Raw genomic sequence first — 22790 nt, 5'->3', positions numbered from 1 at the left:
ACATATGAATTACAAAATAAATAAAACTTTGTAGTTTCTCATCCACATGCTTGATCTCCTTGGTGCTTCAACGTTACTTTAAAACTTCGTCTTTTCCAAGTACTCCCATGATTCCATAGATGTTCAATTCAGCATCATAGTTGTTGAAGTTCCGTATCCATAACAATGAGAAAACAAAAGCTCTCGATCATTGTTATACAATGTCATAGTATTACTACACATCATCAAAGTTCTCATATCACAACTTCGACAACAATACTATGGTGATATGTATCACTCCCCCTTAGTCAATACTTTCGTTTCAACATGAAAATCACTCCCTGTTACATAATGAGCCGTAAAGCACGTGAATCATATGTATTTGTAGTGTGAACTACACATTAATTCTCCCCCTTTTTGTCAATAAAATTGGCAAAGGTACGAAAACGAGATCCTAATGAAATTTTCACGAAGACGCTTCAAGACCAAAGAAAAGTACATATCAACTTATTTAGATGCAATCATAAAGCCGAGGCTAAATGCATTCATCAAGGAGTTTATAAAGATACAAGATAACCCTAAATAATTCCATAGTCGTACTCCCCACAAAGATATGGAAATTAAGCGCAAGTTCAAAAGAACTATCCCCCATTTGATGTCATTCCCGAGAAAAGAAGGATTTCTCTGGACACCAAAAACCACAAAATGATTTTGTATCCAAAATTCTCAATTAAACTAACCACAAGAGAACTCATGATTAATTTAATCGGAATACACAACCAAAATAACCACAAACGAATCTATGATTAGTCTAGTTGGAAATGCTCACACAAGAAGACTTATGGAGCCGCACAGTATATACATAAAATATGGATCAAGGAAGATCAATACTGCGGAATATACAAGGATTCATTCTATTTTCCATCACTATTTGCACAATGACATATAATAGACATAATCCTTATAAACAAAATATTTTAACCTATCTTCCATCAATAAATGACATAATAGGCTTAACTTTTGTGTGTCAAAAGTTTATCGATCTTGTATCAATACATGCATATCGACATATGAAAGAGATAACTTTTGACATCGTATGGGACAATAATAGTTCACCACAACAAACACACATATCCCATAACATATTGCAATATATAAAACCATAAAGATTAATACTGCAAACATCAATCTTTGTCCTTAGGGGGTAGAATCAATCTTTTTCGCACGGATTTACACCAAGAGTGGTTACCAAAATCGTATAAAAAGATTTTCTTAACAAAGAAGAACATACCAAGTCATTAAAGACCATGCATCATAGTTCACATAAGATGATTGTGAACATTCAAGAATCCCATAGCAATGCGTACTAGTTCCCATTCTTTAATTTCCTTCTTTGTGATTCACCAATATCATTCTTGTAAAATCTACAAATGAGATTAGAAGAGAATTACTCCAAGAATCCAAGTGCCCAAGTCCAGTAGAAAAAGTGCGAAGAAATAAAGCAAAATACTCAAAAACAAGATACGGGACAAAGACTAACCTCAACTCATTCACATTTATGATTTCTCATCACCATTTTGAAGATAATTCAAAGAGGAAGAGAATTCAAAAAGAATGAGGTCTTTCCGAGTTCGGACGAAGAAGTTACGGCCAAAACAAATTTACCGAATATCGACGTCAAGTATGCATACGGGTTTGCGTACCTAATCCCCTGGATTTTGATTTTAAATGATGTTATGCATAACTGGTATGTGTACCATGTATTCCAAACATCCCGAACTATTATTTTCAAACCTAAACATTTAAGAACCTTAAACATAGATCAAGTTAGGTAGAAAAGAACGATAAGAAAGGTACGTGAATCATTATAAGTTCTCTAAGCAAATAAAAGAACAAATCTTGCTCAAGTTTATAGACATACATTTTTAGATGAATCCAATTGAATTCTACAGCCTTACCAAACATAATCTGTGCGCCCCAATTTTCGTGCTTCCCTCACCGTATACATAACAGGGCATTCCTTGGTGAAGATGCACTTAAAACACACTCAAGTTGTGCCGAGGTGAACAATGTCTTGCTCACCAACAAGTGACTTTTGGATTATCATGAAAGACATCACTTTTAGAACCTTTCACATCCAAATCCATCTTTCCAAATAACTCTTTAAGTTCCAACATCATGGATACTGCCTTCTCCATAGTCATGGAATTTTCTGGGAGATCATTCATTTTCACACTCAAAGTGTCATTGACTTTCTTTGGAACCCACTTATGAGTGTGTTTAGAAACAACCAGAACCTTCTTCCCGTTATTCTCTTCAAGATTTCTCGAAAGAGGATTGGATTTACTATTCTTTTGCAAGTTAGTCTTTCTCCAACTGGGAACATCGGATCTTGTCTTCGTCTTTACGAAGTTATCCTTTTGATAACAATTAAAATTTTGAAAAAGGATTCGTATGACGTTTATAGGAAAAAATAGGTTTATCACAACACTGATTCCTTTGCCTAAAGGTTGGACAGTTACAACATGTAGCATTAAGGGGATTAGCCTTAACATATGATCTTGGTTTCACAACTTCTTGTGATGCCCAAACAAGAACATCATGAAGTTTCTCATTCCTTATACGGAACCGACATCTTCTTTCTAGGTGACCCTTATTTCCTCAATAGTGGCAAACATAAGGAATGTTCTTACCTCGATCCGTATGTGCTGACTTTTGAGGTTGATATACTTTTCTTTTTTCGAACCTTAATTGCCGGTGAAGGTATTTAACTTTTTCCATCAGTGGAAACCTTTTGTTGAGAAGAATCACTAGACTTGACAAATTTTACCTCTTTGCTAATACTTGGAGCATATATTCCCTTATAGCCCAATCCTCGTGTATCACGATGATTTTTACTTGCTCCTAGCATAGTGGTTAATTTTCTTGAACTAGTATTGAACTTTTTCAAGTCATATTCCAACATCTTGATTTTATCAAGAACAACAGCTAAATCAGCCTCAATGTGTTTTTCTCGAGCGAGACAAACACTTTCTCTGTCATCAAAACTAATTTGTTGAGAGTTAAACCTTGCTTCAGATTCTACAAGTTTCTCTTCCAACAAAAAGTACTTTTGATAAAGATTATCACATTCAAGTGACTTCATACGTAGGTTTTACTCAGAATCCTTGAGGATCGATTCGTTAGAACGATTCGAAAAATAAACACTTGCGTAACATCTTCTCAATTTCTTGTTTTCTCGACAGAGAGGAATCACAAGAGGTGAGACATGAGAAATTGTAATCTTCTTCATATTCCATGAATCCAAAAAATTAACATATTCTGAGACTTCATCATCAACATCTCTATCAATATCTGAATCACCTTCATTAGAAAGTTCATCTAACTTTTCTTTTAGGAGAGTTTCCCGATCAACAGTTTTTACATCAAGAGAATGTTTAGATATTGACTTAGATGTGACAGTTCTCTCAGGTGAATCCAACCTTATAGAGTCATCTGGTAATTTCTGAACTGGTACTTATTAGAGATAGACTCATCCATAATCTGATCGCTACAAACACAGACTTATAAGGTCTTTAACGTGTTTGCCTTCTCTGATACCAATTGAAAAAGCGGGGGTCTAACAACCTCACCTAATATTTCGATTAGCAATATGTATGGACTAACTCTAATATACTTTCTAGAGAATCAACTAGACAGTCAGACCCAATATAGATAAAAGTATATAAAAGTGTTAATATGTCAATCTCTCGATTTGATCTTTACTCAAGCAAATGGAAATCTGCGAGTATTTATAAAATACTAGAGAGATAAACTTGGATGGTACCAAAGACCAATATCCAAGTGTCAATCAATTTAAATCAACAACCAAAGATTGGATATTCTAATTGATTGATCTTAACACACAACCTGCGATATTTCAATTATACAACAAAATATAATGCGGAATAGAAATAACACAGACACCAGAAATTTTGTTAACGAGGAAACCACAAATGAAGAAAACCCCCGGACCTAGTCCAGATTGAACACTACACCGTATTAATCCGCTACAGACACTATCCTACTACAAACTAACTTCGGTCTAGACTGTAGTTGAACGCTAATCAATCTCACACTGATTCAAGGTACAGTTATGTTGCTTACGTCTCTGATCCCAGCAGGATACTATGCACTTGATTCCCTTAGATGATCTCAACCACAACCAAGAGTCGCTACGACCCAAAGTCGAAGACTTTAATAAACAAATTTGTATCACACAGAAAAGTCTACACGGATAGATAAATCTGTCTCCCACAGATAAACCTATAAGTTTTGTTCTGTCTTTTGATAAAAATAAAGGTGAACAAGAACCAATTGATAAACCGGACTTATATTCCCGATGAACAGCCTAGTATTATCAATCACCACACAATAATCTAAATCGTATGGTAGCGAAACTGATATTACGGAATCACAAATGATGAGACGAAGATGTTTGTGATTTTTTTATCTTGCCCTACCAGAGATATAATCTCAAGACAATTATTCAATTGAACTCGTACGATAGAAAAGGGAAAGATCAGATCGCTCAACTACAAGAGAAGTTGTTTCGTCTGGCTTCACAATCCCAATGAAGTCTTCCAGTCGTTAATCAACAGGGTCTCGAAAAGAAACCTACGATTAAAGGAAAATCGACTCTAGCAAGTCAACTAGTATCACACAGGAGGTGTGGGGATTAGTTTTGCACAATTGCTAGACGTCTCCTTATATAGTTTTCAAACAGGGTTTGCAATCTAAGTTACCTATTAACAAAACATTCAATAATCACCGTTAGATGAAAAACCTGATTTATCCAAGCTAATATCTTTCAACCGTTAGATCGAAACTTAGCTTGTCACACAAAAATAAAATGTATTCATTTAGGTTTGAGTAACCGTACCTAAACGTGTACATTGGTTGGTACACAAATGGTTGACCAATGGTTAGCCATATGAGTGCTTTCATATTAACCGTATTCATCTTTCTTATAACTCGTTCAAATGACTCATAAGAACTAGTTCAAGAGTTGTTCAACTGCTTAGGTATTTATACATAGACACAATTGAAACAAAATCGGTTTGATTCATTTGAATCAATTCATGAACAATATATCCACGGTTTGCAAAGATTGCATTCCTTATAATTTATTGTTTTAAGTCCACGAACTACCGATTTGAGAAATAACTAGCTTGGGTATGCGTATGGGTATGCGTATTTTAGCTACCGTATTTTGAGTTGGTTTTAGTTTCCAAACTCAACAGACTTTTTCGGGTGAAAAAGTTCCGCCAGTATGCGTACCTAAGGTGACTTGTTTTTGAGTTCGTAAACTTAAAACTCGGCAGAATTTCACGGACGTGAATTTCCGCCAGTACGAGTACGGGTACGCATACCCAACCTGTCTCCTTCACCAACACCGCATGCACACATATGCACGCACTTGGTTTCCGGCACATGGATTTATACACTAATGTGCGAACACAATATATGCTTACATCCATAAGTGGTTACATATTCTCAACTCTACATTTCAATCATTGAAACATTCTTCTATAATGTTATAACAGTTGTTAGACATAAAGAATCGACTATCGTCATCAAAGCTATTTTCAAGATTGAAACGTCATCATGACTTTCGTCACGGGTAAAGATGAAGATGGTTAAAGCAAAAGCTTACCAACACGTATTTCGAGAAAAATATAGGCGAGTAAACTCGACTCGAGATAGCAAATGTGTATGTATGAAAACTATCATACTTATACGACTTTTGTCTCAAGAGTAGGAGATAGAATAGATAGACTTTTGAGTGACAAGATGAGTTCAAATCTTCACATACCTTTTGGTCGGATGAAGTTCCACTGGTTCCTTGAGTAGTTCTTCGTCTTTGCAAGATAATCTCCATGGAGTCTGGAGCTCAACTATTCCTAACTATCCTAGACCGAGACTTAGTCATAAGTATACTAGAAATCAAGACATATAGTTTTGATCACTAATATTGATAAACATGCTTGAGATAGCAACGCATGCGAGTTCGACCGAGCAATGCTCTAACAGAAACATTCCAAATTGATAAAATCATCTTCAAGGGAATTTTTTAATTGATCCACAAATTAATTCTCAAAAAATAAATTGCTTAGGACCGTTGAACATCTTTTGTTAAAATCATATTTCGATTTTAACAAGAAAAGCTTGATTCGAAACTTCTTCTTTGTAAATATACTAAAAGTCATACGACATCGTATGAACAAATATAATGGTAAGATAGTGAGAAAAATAGAATGCTTCAGTCTTCACATACCTAATACATATAGAAGTTCTCCAAATGTCTTTATCGATCTTCAGTCTTCGAGGGAGATGTCTGATCAACTACCAAATTATAACCTAGTCCGGGACTTGAATCAGTAGACAAATCAAGATATAATTTTAATCATGTAATATTGAAAACAAGCTTAAGATAGCATAAATTGTGGGTTCAACCGAGCACTGGTCTGACAATACGCATTGTAAAATAGGTGTGTTATGGTTAGTACTGTCTAGGGTATTAGTGATTGTAATTCATCTAACACTATAGATGAATATATTATTTTTAAGATCAATGCTGCAAAGTCGAACCAATAAGTATATAAGGTAGATCCAAGATTGAAGGTGCATCTTGGACCCAAAACTCCAAAAAGCTATCAGAATTTCGATTGAGTGCAGAAGGTTGGACAAACTTGAGGAAGTATTAGAAGAATGGGAATGTAGAATACGAGAATCATAAGATTGAATCAAAAGAATTATATGTCTCAGTATAATTGCGATATAGTGGGTAATTACAGGGAAATGTTGAGGAAAATATGGCCAATTAAAGACTTGGCCATATTTTTTCGACAGTGGCAAAATTTTAGCAATGACTGGTGTGCGTTGCTAATGAAGAGTTTACCAGAAATTAGCAACATAATACAATTTTTATTAAATTATAATTTCGCAACGGATTGATACCGTGCAAGGAGCCGTTGCTGGTTGAATTTCGCAAAGACGCTAGAGCTGTTGCGAAAATTGCAACGAGGTGCTTTGCAATAGCCACATGTCGTTGCAATCCCATTCAAGCGACAAAATCGTCTGCTAAACACCAAAATTGGTGTGGTGGACTAATAATCCATGGTCTTCAGGGTTTGGGTTTGTAGAATAACTACTCTGGAAAAATAAATAATACAAGTATCAGAGTCATCATTCTGCAAAATCCAAACCCTGACGACTTTGGATTAGTCGGAATGTTACCAATTTATTATCATGCATGCCAACTAATTGGCAATTATCACACCGTTCTCTGGATGCAAAATCTCCTATAGTCTGTCATGGTATAAAGTACTATAGCATGACGATGTTTGGTATAACATGAAGACATTTAATGTCATTATTAAAAATCGTTATTTTATTATTTAAAAAATCAAATTTTTTTCTAACAAGATCCATAAGTTAGATCCAACAAAAACAATAATCAAAACATTTACTTAACAAATTTAATTAACAATATTTACTAATTAAATATATTGTCAATCAATTAGAAATAGATTTTCCATTGTTAAAATAACATGGCTAAGGACTTGGGATTAATGATCCTATTTTATTTTATTTTATTTTATTATATAGTCTCCAACTCGTTAAATTAGAAAAAGATTTGCCACTGCGAAAACAACGTGGCTAAGTACTTTTGATTGTACTTCCTAATGATCATGTTTTATTTTATTATGTAGTCCCCAATTCGTTTAGTATACCCCAGTTCGGCGTATTGAAATTATTAAAATCGTTCTATATTAACCAAAAAGAAAAAAATGTAGAAATTAATGCATCACATATTCTTTGGTACATTGTTAATGGGAGATGAATCCTTTTTAAGATGAGAGGCATGATGTAGGACATCCATTAGATTTAAGATTAGTAATACTTATTATTATTTTAGGTAATTCTTAGATCACAAGTTAGGGTTCTTATAGAACTAGAGTTAAAAGTCTTCCCTATAAATAAGAGACAAGTCCAATGTATTTTATACAATATATTATTATTTATTGAAACATAATTTTCTCTATTATTCTTCTACTTTATTATCAATTTTTTTTTATTCACGTGTCCGCTCTGTGTTAATTTTTATTTGCCCTTTCTTTTCTTCTATACCTATCGAGATCTTTGTATCTCTTCATCCTAAACGAGTCCAAATTTGTGCACCCTCTAAAACCGGATGTACCAGCCTTCCTAATTGGAAGATTTTTCGGTCAAAACCAGATACTAAACTGCTTTTACATAAAATATATATCCTGTATTAATATTTATAACTCTCCATTATCTTCTTGATTGTTCTAAATTCTTCTCGATATGTTTTCCTTTCATGTCTTCTTCTCTGCCACATATCCCTTTCTTGTGTTGAGTTATTGAAATTGGTAGAAAGATTCACAATGCAGGCGTTTCTATTAGGAATTAGGAATCCAAAGACAATATTTTTAATTTTGTTCGATTGCTTACCGGGTGTTCTTAATTTTTCTTTTGCACTTGATGAAATTGGGGTTGTATTCTTATTTTTAGTTTAGGGAAGACGTTAGGATGGGGAAGAGGAGCTTCGTGAAATCTAGCATGAATACTAGATTGTCTTGAGGTTAGATAATAAGTAATCTTACATTGTAAATTCACGTTCGGGCAAAAGAACAAATTAAAAATTCTTCCTTCGTTGTATTGATGTGTCATCTTGGAAATCAATGTGATGAAATTCAACTTCTGCATTCAATCTTTTATGTCTCTTGAAAATTTGGACAGGAATACAAGTCGAGAAAGCTTATAAATTATGATTAATCAAAGTATAGCCATGAATTTTAATGTATATGGTATTGGTATACACCACTGAGAGCGTCCACAAGGGACGACTAAACCCAAATATAGTGTCCAGTGGATACGCGTAGTGGGACGGACCATCGATCAAAATTTGATCAAATACTAAAATTCAGATCAAATTTGGTCCGCGACCAAGACCAAACCCAAATATAGTCGGGCGTTTATATAGTCCACGCCCCATCACCAGGCGGACGTATAGTTCACATCCCACCCCGGGCGGACGTATAGTCCACGCCCCACACCAGGCGAACGTATAATGCACACCCGTTTTTTTTTCTTATTTTTTTTCTTTTGTGTGGGGCGTTGTTTATACCTCCGCCCCACTCTTTACAAAGTTCAAATGCATGGGAGGGGTTAATACCTCCGCCCCATTTTTTTTTATTTTTTTTTTTTATTTCTTTTTGAATCTTTCTACACACCGAGCGAACGTATAGTCTCCGTCCCACACCAGGCGTTGGTATAGTCCACGCCCCACATCAGGCGAACGTATAATATACGTCTGACCAAATTTAGTTTTTCCACCGTAGCGTCACACACCATACTAAACCCAAAATTTGGTCTTTTCTTTCCTCTTTGGTCTTTGGTTATACTCGCACCACTGCAGTTGCTCTGAGGGAAGAAGAGAATATCTTATCGTTTCTCTCTGGTTCCCTGAGAGAAGCTACAGAGGTATCGGTTAAAGAAAGACAATTCAGGGATAAGTGAGAAGTATAAAAGATGAAGAAAGAGAGAAAAGTCAAATTACAATAAATTAGTATTCGGTTTTGACCGAAAAACCTTCCAGAAAGTCGGAATGTGCACCCCGGTTTTAGAGGGGTGCACAAATTTGGACTCATCCTAAACCCTTATCAACTATCTTTTTAATTTTATTTTTCGTTTAGTAAAAAAAAAAAGAAAAAGGGAAAAATCACCGCCAGTATTCTCAATCCACCTTGTTAATGAAACCTGTTTTGAGGCATACTGAATTTTTTTGAGGCATATTCATTCATTATCCCATCTAGGGTGGGTTTATAAGGGGCGTCTAAAGGTAGTGCAATTACCTACATATCCTTAAACAATTTAAATTACTAGAGTGCCTTTATTCTCAAAAACCTAAAATCAAAAATCAAAATAACCTTTAAACTTAAACATCTTGGACTCCAATTCAATCAAGCAATTAATTAATCAAGCAAAGGAAACACGAATCCGAGTGAGCGATGTTGGAGTGCGAAATCCAAATCTCAATTGCTCTCAGATGTATTTGTAACAAACCCATCTTGTTTTTGATTGATTTTATTTTGTTTGATCAATAGAATATGATTTCACAGATGAAATTAGGGTTTTCAGAAGATCAGTTCAGCTGATCTTGGAATATCAATTTTGAGCCGAACCTAGTATATAATTTAGAGAAACACTATGTTCGGCTAATGCGAATTTGCTATATGTTGTCCGAATCAGCCGAACCTAGCCTTGTTCTTCATTTTAAATTTTCAGAATATCAGTTCGGCTAATTTTGGAATATCAATTTGGAGCCGAACCTAGTATATGATTTACAGAAACACTATGTTCGGCTGATGCGACTTTGCTAGATTTTGTTCGAATAAGCCGAACCAAAACTCGTCAGTTAGAGAGTGAAGTTCGGTTGGTAACTTGTCAGCCGAACCTCTGTATTTTGAATATACCTAGGTTCGGCGGACATGTTGTTAGCCGAACGTAGGTATATTTTCAAAAAACACAGGTTCAGCTAGTTATCAGCCGAACCGTTCATCTGGTCAGTAGATTTGGGTTTTAAAAATTCAATTTTTTGACGGATTCAACTTATAAGAAGGACATTAAACCTCGTATAAAAGTCTACCTCTGATTTGAATCACACATTTTGGTCACTTCTAATCACCAAAATCTCAAAACCCACGTTTTTTTCACTTCTTCTTTTTCTTCCTCTCAAAAATCCCAACTCTCTCACATAAATTCGATTTCTCTACTAATTTACCACTAATAATTTAATTTTTAATCAATCCTTAAAATTCCTAATTAATCAAATCTAATCATAATCATTAACACTAGTTATGCAGGGTAATTATGCCATTATCAAAAAGGATGGATGAGGGGTGATGTTGTTTTTTATTTAGTGACCCTATTTTAACATTATCTAGTATGCCTAAAAAAATTCAGTATGCCTCAAAACAAGTTTCTTATTTTGATCAGTAGAGTCGTAGGCCCACTGAACGTACCAAGCCCAATAGTACCTAGCTAGGCCCAATCCTTTGATTACACTTTTATAAGTTTCGGTTCTCACCTTTCCAGTTTTCCTTCAATATTCACGTCCAATTTTAATTTTTTTTCATCATGACCGGTAATGGGAAAGATGATCTTACTAGCCGTGATGATATTGTACATGTTATTATAGAGTCCCAACGTAAACTTGCAGATTATCAAGCCGTAATATAATGTCAACCTGCACAATCTCAAGCCGCAACCCAGTGTCAACTAGAATTTATTGAATCAATCTTATCGAATTGAAACAATAATCGAGAATCACAATGATGGTCCTCAATCTCGTGATGTGAAGCAGATCCAAATTGTCATGTCGCTAGTAATCAAAAAATTATTTTCCCGGATAGTGTTGACGTATGAAGTTTCGCCAAAATTAACACATAAGACATTAATATCTTCTGGTGAGTCGTTTAATATTTCTGTTCTTGAAGATCGATTATTAAGTAAGAATATTTTTGTTGGTCAAAAATACCGTGAGATAATTATTACTCCAATTATTACCTATGTCGCGTCAGTCTTTGTGTTCGACGATCTATGTTATGGTGCTCTATTGTACGAGTCGTTTGTTGGACATTTACAAACTCATAGTATATTTTTTGTTGGACGAGTCGTTTGTAATATCTGCAGAACTCGATGACAACTTTTTTTCAAGATGGCGAGCCTGATGTTGAAAGGTAAAGATGATATAGGTCCTACACGTCCTAGCCACAACAATGACTACACCTTTTCCTAGTATGACATCAGAGGAATCTTGCTTTCCATTGTACTATGTCCTTTCTTTTATAGGCTTTTCCCAAAATCCCTTCCTATCATGACATTGTGCCACATGTCATTGGGATCGATCTCCTTATTTACCGTTGTTGCCAATCTCCTTTATATACCCTTTAGTTTCTCCTTAATCCTTTCCTTATCCTTAATATTTCATGGACATCCTCTATTGGACTTGGGCCTTAGTCCCCAAATCTCTATTTTCATAATGGGTCCCTACCTCTGGAGGCTCCGTAGTCCTACTGAGGGGCAACTATTTTCATGCGCCAACATCTGATGTAGCGTATGTTCTTTAGTATATTGTTGATTCGAGACTAATTCTTTTCAAGATGACAGGCGTGATGTAAGACATCCATCAAATTTAATATTAATTATTATTATTTTAGGTAATTCTTATTTTTAGAATTTATTTATATATTGTTAAGAAATTGTTTAATTTTAGAATAACTTAGATTGCAAGTCCAGGTTCTTAGGATCATCATAGGATATCCCAATTGTCCAAGAGTCTGACTCTCAAGTAGGAGTTCAGCGGATCGAGTCACCGCTCACGAGTTTGGAGATCTCATGAAATACTCCTCTTATGTAAATCTAGTTTAATTTCTTAATTATCTTCTTTCCTATTAAAAAAACGTAGTTTAATTTCTTAATTATCTTTCGTCCAGCATTAATAATAAAATAATAAGAGTAGTTTAATTTCTCAACTATCTTCAGTCCTGAATTAAAAAAATAAGATAATAAAAACTTATAAATTTGAATATGTGGAATTAAATCTATTCTTGTAAAAAGATCAGATTTGGAAGTACAATCGAACCTCGATAAATGAATGTTCGATAAATGAATAACCTCCCAAATGAATAATTTTCTCCGGTCCCGATTTGGGCCAAGGTGATAAATGAATAACCTCTTTTAATTCATTAATGAATAAAAAAAATTGGATCCTTAAAGGCCCTATAGAAATATAAACGACTAATCACTGAATTATATATAAAAAAAATATATATATAAATAAACCAAAATACATATCAGAAAATTTTACATAAAAATATATGTAGGAATGAACTCAAAAAAAATCATCTATGGTTGATTGTCTTTTTCTTCCACCCAAATCAAAATGCACTGTATCCTTAATTTTTTGCAATGCTTGCACAATATCTGGAATATTTTGCTCGTGTTGTAGCAAGTAATTTTTTAATGTGACCATCGCTTGAAAAGCATCTTTAGATGACACATTTGGTACAACGCTACTATCATCTGGTTCAGAATCATTCTCATTATTCATTACTGACTCAATAATTTCTTCGTCTATTGGAGACACCATAACTGCATCATTCTCGTTAGGATAGTTCAAAAGATGTTCGACGTCCAACAAATTTCTAAAACGTAAATTAGAAATGACACCAGTTAATTCAAAAGAAAATGAATGTTAATTGAATTATTGATAAGAATTTTGACCAATATTTCCTAGGTATACTTGTACATTTTCTCCTATACAATTGAACTTCTTAATTAAGAAAATATTGTCTAAATGAAAAAATATTGGTTTATCGATAAATGAATAAATATTCATTTATCGATAAATAAATAACCCCGCTAAACAAATATTTTTTCTTGGTCCGAGAGCATTTATTTATCGAGGTTGGACTGTATATGTGTAAATTAGAGAGGCCAAGATTATGTTGTGAATATAGCGGAAGGCACGAGTGCTGATGTCCATTGTGCTTTCGTGCTTTGGATGTAATTGTGAGTCTGTGACATTTTTTGTCGCTTTACAGTGCCCGTGCCTAACATCATGTCGTGTCAGTTTTATAATGCCTAAAATAGCCAGCTGGACAAGAGGCCGCCACACCGACTTTTCTTCCTCAATAGAGTCAATACCGTCAATAAAGGCTCATAGGCACCTGCCAACAAATAGGACCAATAGGAGCTCGTTATATCGTCGGTGTGAACTAAGCACTCCATTAGGATTAGTTTGTGTTAGTTTAAATATCAAGTATTTTCGAGTTTAACCAAAACTATCCCAATAATCATCTTAAAATTCTTGAATTTATAGTCTCGTTACTCAATCAGTTCTTTCCACAATATCCCTTGCTCAAAATATTCATTAATTGGTTCTATGGAGTTCTTGCATCACTTGGGTTATGGCATAAAGAAGCAAAGGTCCTGTTCTTAGGACTTGATAATTATGGGAAGACAACGTTACTTCAGATGTTGAAAAACGAGGTTTGTTTTTCTTTTCTTTTTTTACCTTGTTGTGTTCATAGTGTAATTCTCTAATGCGTTTTCTCTGTATATTGAGAATTGACTAAGAATCTATGAATATGACAGAAATTAGTTCAACATCAACCTACACTCCATCCAACATCAGAGGAGTTAACCATTGGAAAGATCGCGTTCAAGGTTTTCGATTTGGGCGGACATCAAATTGCACGTAGAGTTTGGAAAGATTACTACGCCAAGGTAAGTCAGAAACATCTGCCGCTTATCTGCACCTAACTTTTGCTTGAATTAGTTAAAAAGAAAATCTTCTCTCGCACAAACAAAATAAGCTTTGTTTACATGCCGCAGATGGATGCGGTGGTGTATCTGATTGATGCATCCGACCAGGAGAGGTTCGCAGAATCGAGAAGGGAACTAGCCCATCTCCTCTTAGATGATGCTTTAGCAACTGTACCGTTCCTTGTGTTGGGAAACAAGATTGACAAATACACTGCAGTTTCGGAAGAGAATTTGCAGCATGAATTTGGTCTCACCAATTCTACAACAGGCAAAGGAACTGTAAATCTTGGGAACTCAAATATACGACCTCTTGAGGTCTTCATGTGCAGTATTGTCAGTCAATCAGGTTATGGGCAAGGATTGCAATGGATCTCTCAGTATATCAAGTAGAAGAATATACTTCCAGTCGTATGACTTAGAAAAGTGCGATTATCATGTTATTTCTTTTTGCTGCATATATATTGTAGTTATTGAAATAATAAAAAAAGTCTTCCTCTGTTAGTAATATATTTTTATGCAAAATCAAGAATTTTGAATCTAGCTTATTATCATTCACAAAGACGAAATCAAGAATTTCCTTCGCGAATACAATTATGTGAAATCGTGTTTCTCATCATCAATAATCCATCATCGAACCAGAAGGTAAAGCATACACATTATGTGCTTCCAAATACAATTCAGAGAGAGGCTTCAAGTGGTAAAAAGAAATGATAAATCTAAAACTAAGGGAAAATTCAGAAGTTCTAAATTAAAAAAACACAGATTTGAATTGGACCTTTCATGATAATTGGCAAACAAACTTAGAACGGCAGGCACAATAGAAGTGCAGGACAATTTGCAAGTAATCAAGACAGAACTTAACTCTAGAAAGGATAGCAGCTACGACATGGTAAATAAACACCAAAACCAAAACCAAAACCAAAACCAAAGCTCTTGTCCAGTAGCAAGTACCAGGTCGAGCAGAGATAGTATCGCGTAACGATAGGTCTCTCCATATATGCCGCGAAGTTTTTACACCGGCTGCCAGCATGCGGAGACGCAACCCACCCGACATGGTAAATAAACACATCCTTCCAAAATGATGCAAATTGAAATCTAGCCGACTCAGAGTTAAACGTAAAGTTGAGGATGTAGGATTGCAATATGTGGATAACTAAAATTAGAAGAAAACTCATTCACCCGGAAGAAGTTGGGAAAATCTTGGTTGCCAACAGAATCACTGTCCTGCGTCTGATGATTCTGAGAAAACATTACATACGGTAGTTGTAGTAGTAGTGTGTAAAGGTACCTAGCCACACTTAGCATTATTTGAAGACAAGCAATTAGCTTGGTGATAGTTAACTAACGAGAGAGTTGAAACAAAATCATGATCGCTATCACACAGAACTCTGCCTAGTTGATTTTGTGCTATTTCCTATCCAAGCATCCAATTCTGTGCGCTGAAAGTGATTGACCGCCAGCTCTTAACATCACAAGCGAAGGTCCTTGGATCCTCAAATTATCCACCGTCTGCGCAAAGAAGTAAGAACAAATAAACTGAGTACACATTCATGGAAAGCTCTCACTTTCCACGATCTTGCTTCCATATACTTATTCGACTCCAATGTATAAGAACGAAACAAGTTAGATAAGTACGCATCATATCCTCCAACTGCATTCAGCTCAAGTGGGCAACGAACTAAATACTAACAAAGCAATATAGTTTAACTAAAACAAAAAAGAAGACAAAAACAAAAACAAAAAGTGCCATAAAGTTGAGACTGGTGATACAAAACAGACTAACAGTAAACTTCAAACAGTACTCATTGGGATAATGAAAAGGTTTATCAAATCTCATGTTGAAACCCATACAAAGTTCTCAACTTCAGAAGCTCAATAAAGATTACCAGTTAATAGGTGTATCCAAGGTCCTCAACTTGCAAACTGCTTTGTCGACGAATCACAGCTTTTATGCCTCCTTAATTTCAGCTGGACCCATAATTTTTATACCTTCTTCTCCTACTTCTTTCAATGACACTAAGGTGCTCTTATGAGGAAATATTTGAAAAATTGCACTAAGATGCAGAAGCTTTTTCAAGCTGGAAGCTAATGCATCATAATTGGCCACAGAGGTATCATCGAAACACAAAACAGAACCACTCTTGGTGAAGGCAATTGGTTCTCTTCGGCGAAGGCGAATTTTTTTACTCCAACCGAATGGTTCATGCTCCCCCAGCTCTTTAATGTCAGGAATATTCTTCTTTTCTTTCAGTAGCCATATGCCATAATCGATTCGACTGTCACATCTGATAGCATAATATAAAACCCCGCCCAACTCCCCTATAGTATAATTATAATCATAACAGCTTCTGTCTGGTGGCAAAGGCGGTGAAAGATCTTTACTAAATTTCTGATCAGCTAAATCAAAGGGCAAAACCCTTCCTCCAATTTTATCTTTCCAATGTAGGGCGCCATTCACAAAGACAGCACGTACGCCATAAACTGTTATGGAAGATTCAGTATCCAACCTCCCAACATGTACAGTTCTCCACCCATTACCACGGCCAAGAGTATACACCGAAACCAAAAGGATATTAGGGTCTTTCCTTAACTTATATAATTCAACACCTTTATACTCATTAGTTGAAGGGAGGTAACCAAATCCGCTTGAACTATAACGATATTGATCATCACAGTCTCTCATACTCCTAGGAAGAATAACATATTCTCTGGTCACGGGGTTACAAATACAATACGAAGAATCTAGCGATCCATATATACAGACTAAACCATTAAACGAAACAAGAGCCCAATAAGATGCAAACGGAGGGGTTAAGTTGATCCTTTTGATACAAGTCACACCATTATTCTCATTATACTCAAAATAGTAAAGTCGTTCTTTTTTGTTCTGATCAAAATAGTAAAGTCTTTTTCCAGCTCTAACAAGAAAACTTAACTTAGCAGCAGCAGAATGACTGAGATGAGTTAGGTGCAATTGAGAACGATGGATGGTGGGAAACCAGATTTCTCCATGGTTTACAGATTAATTTGCAGCCCAGAAGGGATTCAGTTGGTAAACGAGTGATAATGTCTAGTAGAATGTCTCTTGGGAGATTGTTGAAATTCCTCATTAAAGAAGAAGGATATATTTACACGCAGAAAAATTGCAGCAGAAAATTTTAGGGTTTGAAAAAAGTTAGGAATAGAGAGGAAAGTTAAGTGTTTGGACTTAGGAGTTTGTCTGTCTTATTAACTCCTTATATATACGCTCAAGTAGTCAAGTTCTTGTAAACGGGTATAAAATAGGAAACCCATTGTTTTCCTAATATGAATAACATCTTTACTATTTTGAGTATAATGAGAATAATGATGAAACACCTATTGATAGCATTAAAAGAATCAATTTCACCCATCTATTTGAATTTCACTATACCTTTTTTGGTTCGTTTAATGGTTTAGTCTGTCCTTGTGGATACAGAGCTCATCCTGTTTATATTTGTAACCCCATGAGTTATGAGTGGACTCATGACCAAACAATATGTTATGCTTTCAGTATCTGATAGAGATTATGGGGAGTTGGGTGGGGTTTTATACTGTGCTATCAGATATCGCCATCGAATCACCAAACACTCAAGTTATGATATATGGTTACTGAAAAAGTAGAACAATATTCCTGACTTGAGTGAGCACATGAGCCATCGGGTTCGAGTAAAGTGTTCACTATTCCTGGGAGAGAATCATTAGCCTTTACCAAGGGTGGCGGTGTTTTATGCTTCTGACTATAGGTCTCTCGGGATTTAGGATTCAATAGCTTCAAACTCGGAAAATCTTGTGGATTTTAGTGGATTTAGCCAAATAATCCCTCATAGGAGCAGCTGCATCATTCAAAGCACCCGAAACAATGGAAACAACTTGATAGGGCAAGTTTAGCTCCTTATATAAGTCCTCAGAGTTTCTAATCATTTCCTCATGCATTTCCCAGGAGTCGGTAGCATTTGGAGAGGTCATGCAGAACTGTTCTACCTTCTCAAATTGATGAACTCGAAAAATACCTAAAGTATCTCGACCATGTGAACCAGCTTCTTTGCAGAAACAAGTAGAGTATCCTGCATATCTTATTGGCAGTTGTGTAGGATGGATCCAATCATCTAGATGACATGCACACAGTGGCTGTTCAGCTGTGGCAATCAGATACTTATCATCTCCCTCACCAGTGACTTTGCAAAGTTCTTCGTCAAATTGGTCTAGTTGAGCACATTTTGCCATTATATCTTTTCTCATGAAGAATGGAGTTTGTAGGAGGGTATAGTTTCGCTTTCCCAAGAATGCGAAACCAAAACTGGTAAGTGCCTGATTGAGAAGTACCCCAACTCCTTTCAAGTAGAAACCTCTTCCTCCAGCAACATTAGCATCTTTCTTGAGATCAGCAATTCCAAGAAGCTCAACAAGTTGAACATGATTTTTCAACTTAGGTTCTGTCCTTTTCACTCCCCATGTTCGGACTACCAAATTATTAGCCTCATCATTGTCAATAGGAACAGAATCATGAACTAAGTTACCAATCAAATATAACTTAGAATACAACAAATCTTTTGCTTCTTGTACTTGAGCATCTTTTGCTGCTTTTGACTGTTTACACTCCTCTGAGCTTTTAATCTTTCCAGTAGCATCTTCACCAGAATTCATAAGTTTCCAAACTTGTTTATTGATCTTATTCAGATCTTTCCTCAAGTTATCCAACTCGAATTGACGTTGACGCCATTCTTTATCAAGGTGTATAACCTCATCGACGAGTTCAACACTTGCAAATCTACGACGTTGAGATTCACGGATGATTTTTGGGTTGCCTCCTTTTTCTTCTCTGAAGAGATTGACATCTAACATTTTTGCTGCTTTCTCCAACAACCTTAAATAAAGAAATCATCTATCTTAAGAAACAATTAGAGAACTAAATTGTGAAATCAACCAACTACAGAATATCTCAACACTTACTCTCCGCCGACTAAAATTCATAAGTTGCTTCATGGTTGAAGCTGTTTTATCGCAGGAATGTTACTATTGTTCTTTCTCCGTAGCCATATGTCCAAACATGTGTGTTTAGAGAGTCTATCACCACCCTCATAGATCGCCACCCAAAACCCCTACAGTATAGTCATTGCACCGCAAACTAGGTGGTGGAGAAGGAGGTTGCGAAGGATGTTCACAAAACTTCTCCTCAGTCAAATTGAAGGCCAACACCTTCCTAATCCTCAAAAAATACAGCACTCCGTTCACAAAAATACCGCGTGCATCATGAACTTCATTCAGGAAACGGTCAACATCCAACCTCCCAACACTTCTCCACCCATTGCCACTGCCAAGAGTATACACCGCAACCAAAAGAACATCGATGTCTGGAATTAATGTATGCAAAATAGCCATTTGAAAGGAGAAGGAAAAGAGTGCATAAACATAAATTTGATTCACTAAACTTGGTAGAAAAATTCAGGATTTGCTAACAGAGAACACTAAAATAGGAAACTGACAGCATAACACCAGCACAAGCAGACGCAATCAACACTTTTAAGCGTCTCAGATTGATTCATGGAATGACTTGAAAGGTGGAACTCTATAGAAAAAAATGAAGACATAAATCCAGAAAATAATGAGGATTGGAAAATTGTTTTGAAACACTTGGTGGTGGGGTATGTTTATCAGACATAGTCAGCAGTACAAGTAAATCCTCTTCCTGGAATGTTTGCAATCACAACCAGCAGAAACATTCCAGAAAGTGGCGATACCGGCATCCTTGGCCTTGAACTCCTGCCTTTTCTTCCAAGGGTACTTCAAAGAATCAAGTTCTTTCCAGAATGAGTCGGTATGACAAGGAATGCTGTAGAAAACAACATAATACTGTGCCGTTAGTATGAACTCGGTGATTACATCTGGAGAAAGAAATCGAATTTGACCTGAAGAAAAAGATCGTTTTATCAATAATCCGAAGAGCCTCGTCAACTAAAATGGAAACCCAGAAGTAAAGCACCTAAATACCGCACTGCAGTGAATTAGCCAATTTATGCCTACAGTCTGAATATGCTAACTCCTTCCCTAATACAAGCAAATGGGTACCAAAGCACTTCAAAAAAGATGTACCCAATAACCATTGCAAAAAGAAGCAAAAGCAATTCTGAGGAGATAATACTTCACATTTTAGCAATATATGCTTCATTTATATTTCTATTGAGATAATACAAAAGTTACCGAGAAAAGATAGTAATAGTAACTAAGGAGTTTGATAATGTAAAAGTTATTCTGGATCGCAAAGTATCAAAATGGTGTTGCAAAGCACTGAACCAAAAGAAAACTCAATAGTTACACATTTACTCGAAGCTAAAAGCTGATGTCTGCAATAGGTTGACAAGTTCAACAAGTAAAGCGAGTTTTCTAATTCACTAATACATTCCTAAAATCCATCTCCAACACCATACAACTACACAAGCAAATAGTATCCTGCTCGGAATTATTCAGCTATCCAAAGGAATATTTACAATCGAAGGGTTTGGTCTGAATTGTCAAGCCGCATATAGGAAAAGTCCTCATTGTAAGATAGTGTGTGAGAATAAAACATGACCACCGTGGATATATGAACTGGTTAATCAGTTGGATTTCAGTCTCCTAAGGTCTCACAGTGAAACTAGTTCCTCATATATACTTACTTTCCACGATTTTGCTATCACACACTTGGTCGACTTCAATGTATATAAGAAAGAAAGAAAAAAGTTACTAAAGTATGCATCACATCACAGAACTGCAATAAGATCAAGCATGCAACAAATTGGACATCGACAAAGCGATATAGCATACAATAGATTGACAATTACCTTTTAAATGATACTCATGAAGTTAATATCAAAATGTTGAATGCAATCCAAAGTTAAACCCATATAAATATCTATAATATTACTTCAGAAGCTCAACGAAGATTACCAGGTAATAAGTGTCTCCAGGGATCTTATCTTGCTAGCCATGCTTTGTTGGCAAATCAGGGGTTTTTGTCTCCTCATCTTCAGCTGACTTCATTACTTGAATATCTACTTCTCCTAATTCTCTCAATGACACTAAGGTGTTGTTGTGAGGGAATATCTGTCTCAATGCAGTAAAATCCATAAGCTGTTCCGAGGTTGAATCTATTGCATCATGAATAACAAGAGAGCCATCACTGAAACACAAAACACTGCCACTCTTAGTAAAGGCTAATGGTTCACTTTCAAGAAGATGAAACTCTTTACTCCAACCCAATGGCTCATCATCGTTCTTCTTGTTCTGTAACCATATGTCAGTCCAAGAGCACTCGGTGTTTCGACAGAAATATCTGATAGCATAATACAGATCCACGCCGTAAACCCCTATAGAAAAATTATACCACATAAAGTCTGGCGGCAAAGGAGGTGGTGAAACATGTTCGCGAAACTTTTCCTCAGTCAAATCAAAAATATAAATCCATCCTCCTACATAATCCACCCAATGTAGCGCTCCATTGACAGACACATTATCTTCAACACAAACTTCACCCGTACCATCAAACCTCCCAACATTTCTCCACCCTTCCCCACTGCCCAGAGTGTACACAGCAGCTTCGACAAAATTAGGTTCTCTCCCTAATTTATAAAATTCAACAACTTTATACTCATTTGTCAATGGAAGGTACCCAAACCCACTCGAATAATGAATGTACTGATCATCATTCTTGAATTTAGGAAGCATAACAGATTCTCTGGTCATGGGGTTACAAATACAATAATTTTGGTATCCATAAAGACAGACTAACCCATTAAACGAACCAAGAACCTTGTAATGATAAGATGTAAATGGAGGGGTTAAATCGAACCTTGTAATACTATGATTAGGTGTTTGATCATGATGGTTGTCATTATATTGAAGATAATAGACCTGTTTCCGATTCTCAGAAAAAACAAGATAACCTGACTTACCGGAATCAATGGAGTTATTTAGATGAGATGAGTACATCTGATAAAATGATGGACGATGAGAAACAAGAATCCTCCATGATTTGCAGACCAGTTTGCAATCAAGAATGGTTTCGGTTGGTAGACGAGTTATGATGTCTAGTTGAATTTCTGTTGGGAGATTCATCAAATTCCTCATTAGAGAAGAAGAAGGATTTACACAGCGAAGAAAATCTTAGGGTTTGAATGAGAAATTGGGAATTTTGGTTGCTGGGAGCCCAAATACTTACTAATTTCGCCCAAACATATCGGGTGTTTGTTGTTATACATGGCATCTGGCCGAGCAAATTAGTCCTTGTCTGGTGGATGTAAAGCAAATTTAGGATTCTGTCTTAACTCACAAGATTCTCCACCAATTAATCCTCACGTTTTTAGGGGCCACTCGAAAGGATTTAGGGGCCAATAATAAAACAAAAAAGGTCACCCAAA

The 22790-nt window shown here is 35.8% G+C and overlaps 3 protein-coding genes across 5 annotated transcripts; 1 reads left to right on the top strand and 2 right to left on the bottom strand.

Annotated features, from left to right (window-relative positions):
• The first annotated feature begins 11745 nt into the window (after positions 1 to 11745).
• LOC113316561 (GTP-binding protein SAR1A-like) lies at positions 11746 to 14797 on the top strand. The gene is made up of 4 exons (XM_026564720.1): positions 11746 to 11786; positions 13872 to 14100; positions 14206 to 14337; positions 14446 to 14797. The coding sequence occupies exons 1-4, from the start codon at positions 11746 to 11748 to the stop codon at positions 14764 to 14766; spliced, it is 723 nt and encodes a 240-aa protein (XP_026420505.1). The 3' UTR covers positions 14767 to 14797.
• A 3371-nt stretch (positions 14798 to 18168) lies between these two features.
• On the bottom strand, positions 18169 to 19239 carry LOC113316560 (serine--tRNA ligase-like). The gene has a single exon (XM_026564719.1). The coding sequence runs from the start codon at positions 19237 to 19239 to the stop codon at positions 18169 to 18171; it is 1071 nt and encodes a 356-aa protein (XP_026420504.1).
• A 664-nt stretch (positions 19240 to 19903) lies between these two features.
• LOC113319418 (putative F-box protein At3g10430) lies at positions 19904 to 22579 on the bottom strand. Of its 3 annotated transcripts, XR_003345445.1 has the most exons (3): positions 21322 to 22579; positions 20304 to 20377; positions 19906 to 20227 (listed from the first exon to the last, which is right to left on the bottom strand). XR_003345445.1 is itself a non-coding variant. In XM_026567672.1 (2 exons), the coding sequence occupies exon 1, from the start codon at positions 22498 to 22500 to the stop codon at positions 21355 to 21357; it is 1146 nt and encodes a 381-aa protein (XP_026423457.1). In that variant the 5' UTR covers positions 22501 to 22579; the 3' UTR covers positions 19904 to 20227; positions 21322 to 21354. The 3 variants fall into 3 exon arrangements, 2 of the variants coding, with proteins under 2 accessions (XP_026423457.1, XP_026423458.1); XM_026567672.1 differs by lacking the exon at positions 20304 to 20377 and having other exon boundaries at positions 19904 to 20227; XM_026567673.1 differs by lacking the exon at positions 20304 to 20377 and having other exon boundaries at positions 19906 to 20303.
• Between the last annotated feature and the right edge of the window lie 211 nt (positions 22580 to 22790).

The sequence above is a fragment of the Papaver somniferum genome, chromosome 10, assembly GCF_003573695.1.
Source record: "Papaver somniferum cultivar HN1 chromosome 10, ASM357369v1, whole genome shotgun sequence".
NCBI classification, from domain to species: domain Eukaryota; kingdom Viridiplantae; phylum Streptophyta; class Magnoliopsida; order Ranunculales; family Papaveraceae; genus Papaver; species Papaver somniferum.
The sequence above is the reverse complement of the archived record's forward strand: the minus strand, read 5'-3'. Positions and strand labels throughout refer to the sequence as shown.

Bases quoted from the DNA above. Each gene is read 5' to 3' on its own strand.
- LOC113316560 (XM_026564719.1), bottom strand. From the start codon at position 19,239: ATGTTAGATGTCAATCTCTTCAGAGAAGAAAAAGGAGGCAACCCAAAA.
- LOC113319418 (XM_026567672.1), bottom strand. From the start codon at position 22,500: ATGAGGAATTTGATGAATCTCCCAACAGAAATTCAACTAGACATCATA.
- LOC113316561 (XM_026564720.1), top strand. From the start codon at position 11,746: ATGACAACTTTTTTTCAAGATGGCGAGCCTGATGTTGAAAG. The intron at 11,787-13,871 runs GTAAAGATGATA...TTAAATATCAAG, and splicing joins GGCGAGCCTGATGTTGAAAG to TATTTTCGAGTTTAACCAAA. The intron at 14,101-14,205 runs GTTTGTTTTTCT...TGAATATGACAG, and splicing joins TTCAGATGTTGAAAAACGAG to AAATTAGTTCAACATCAACC.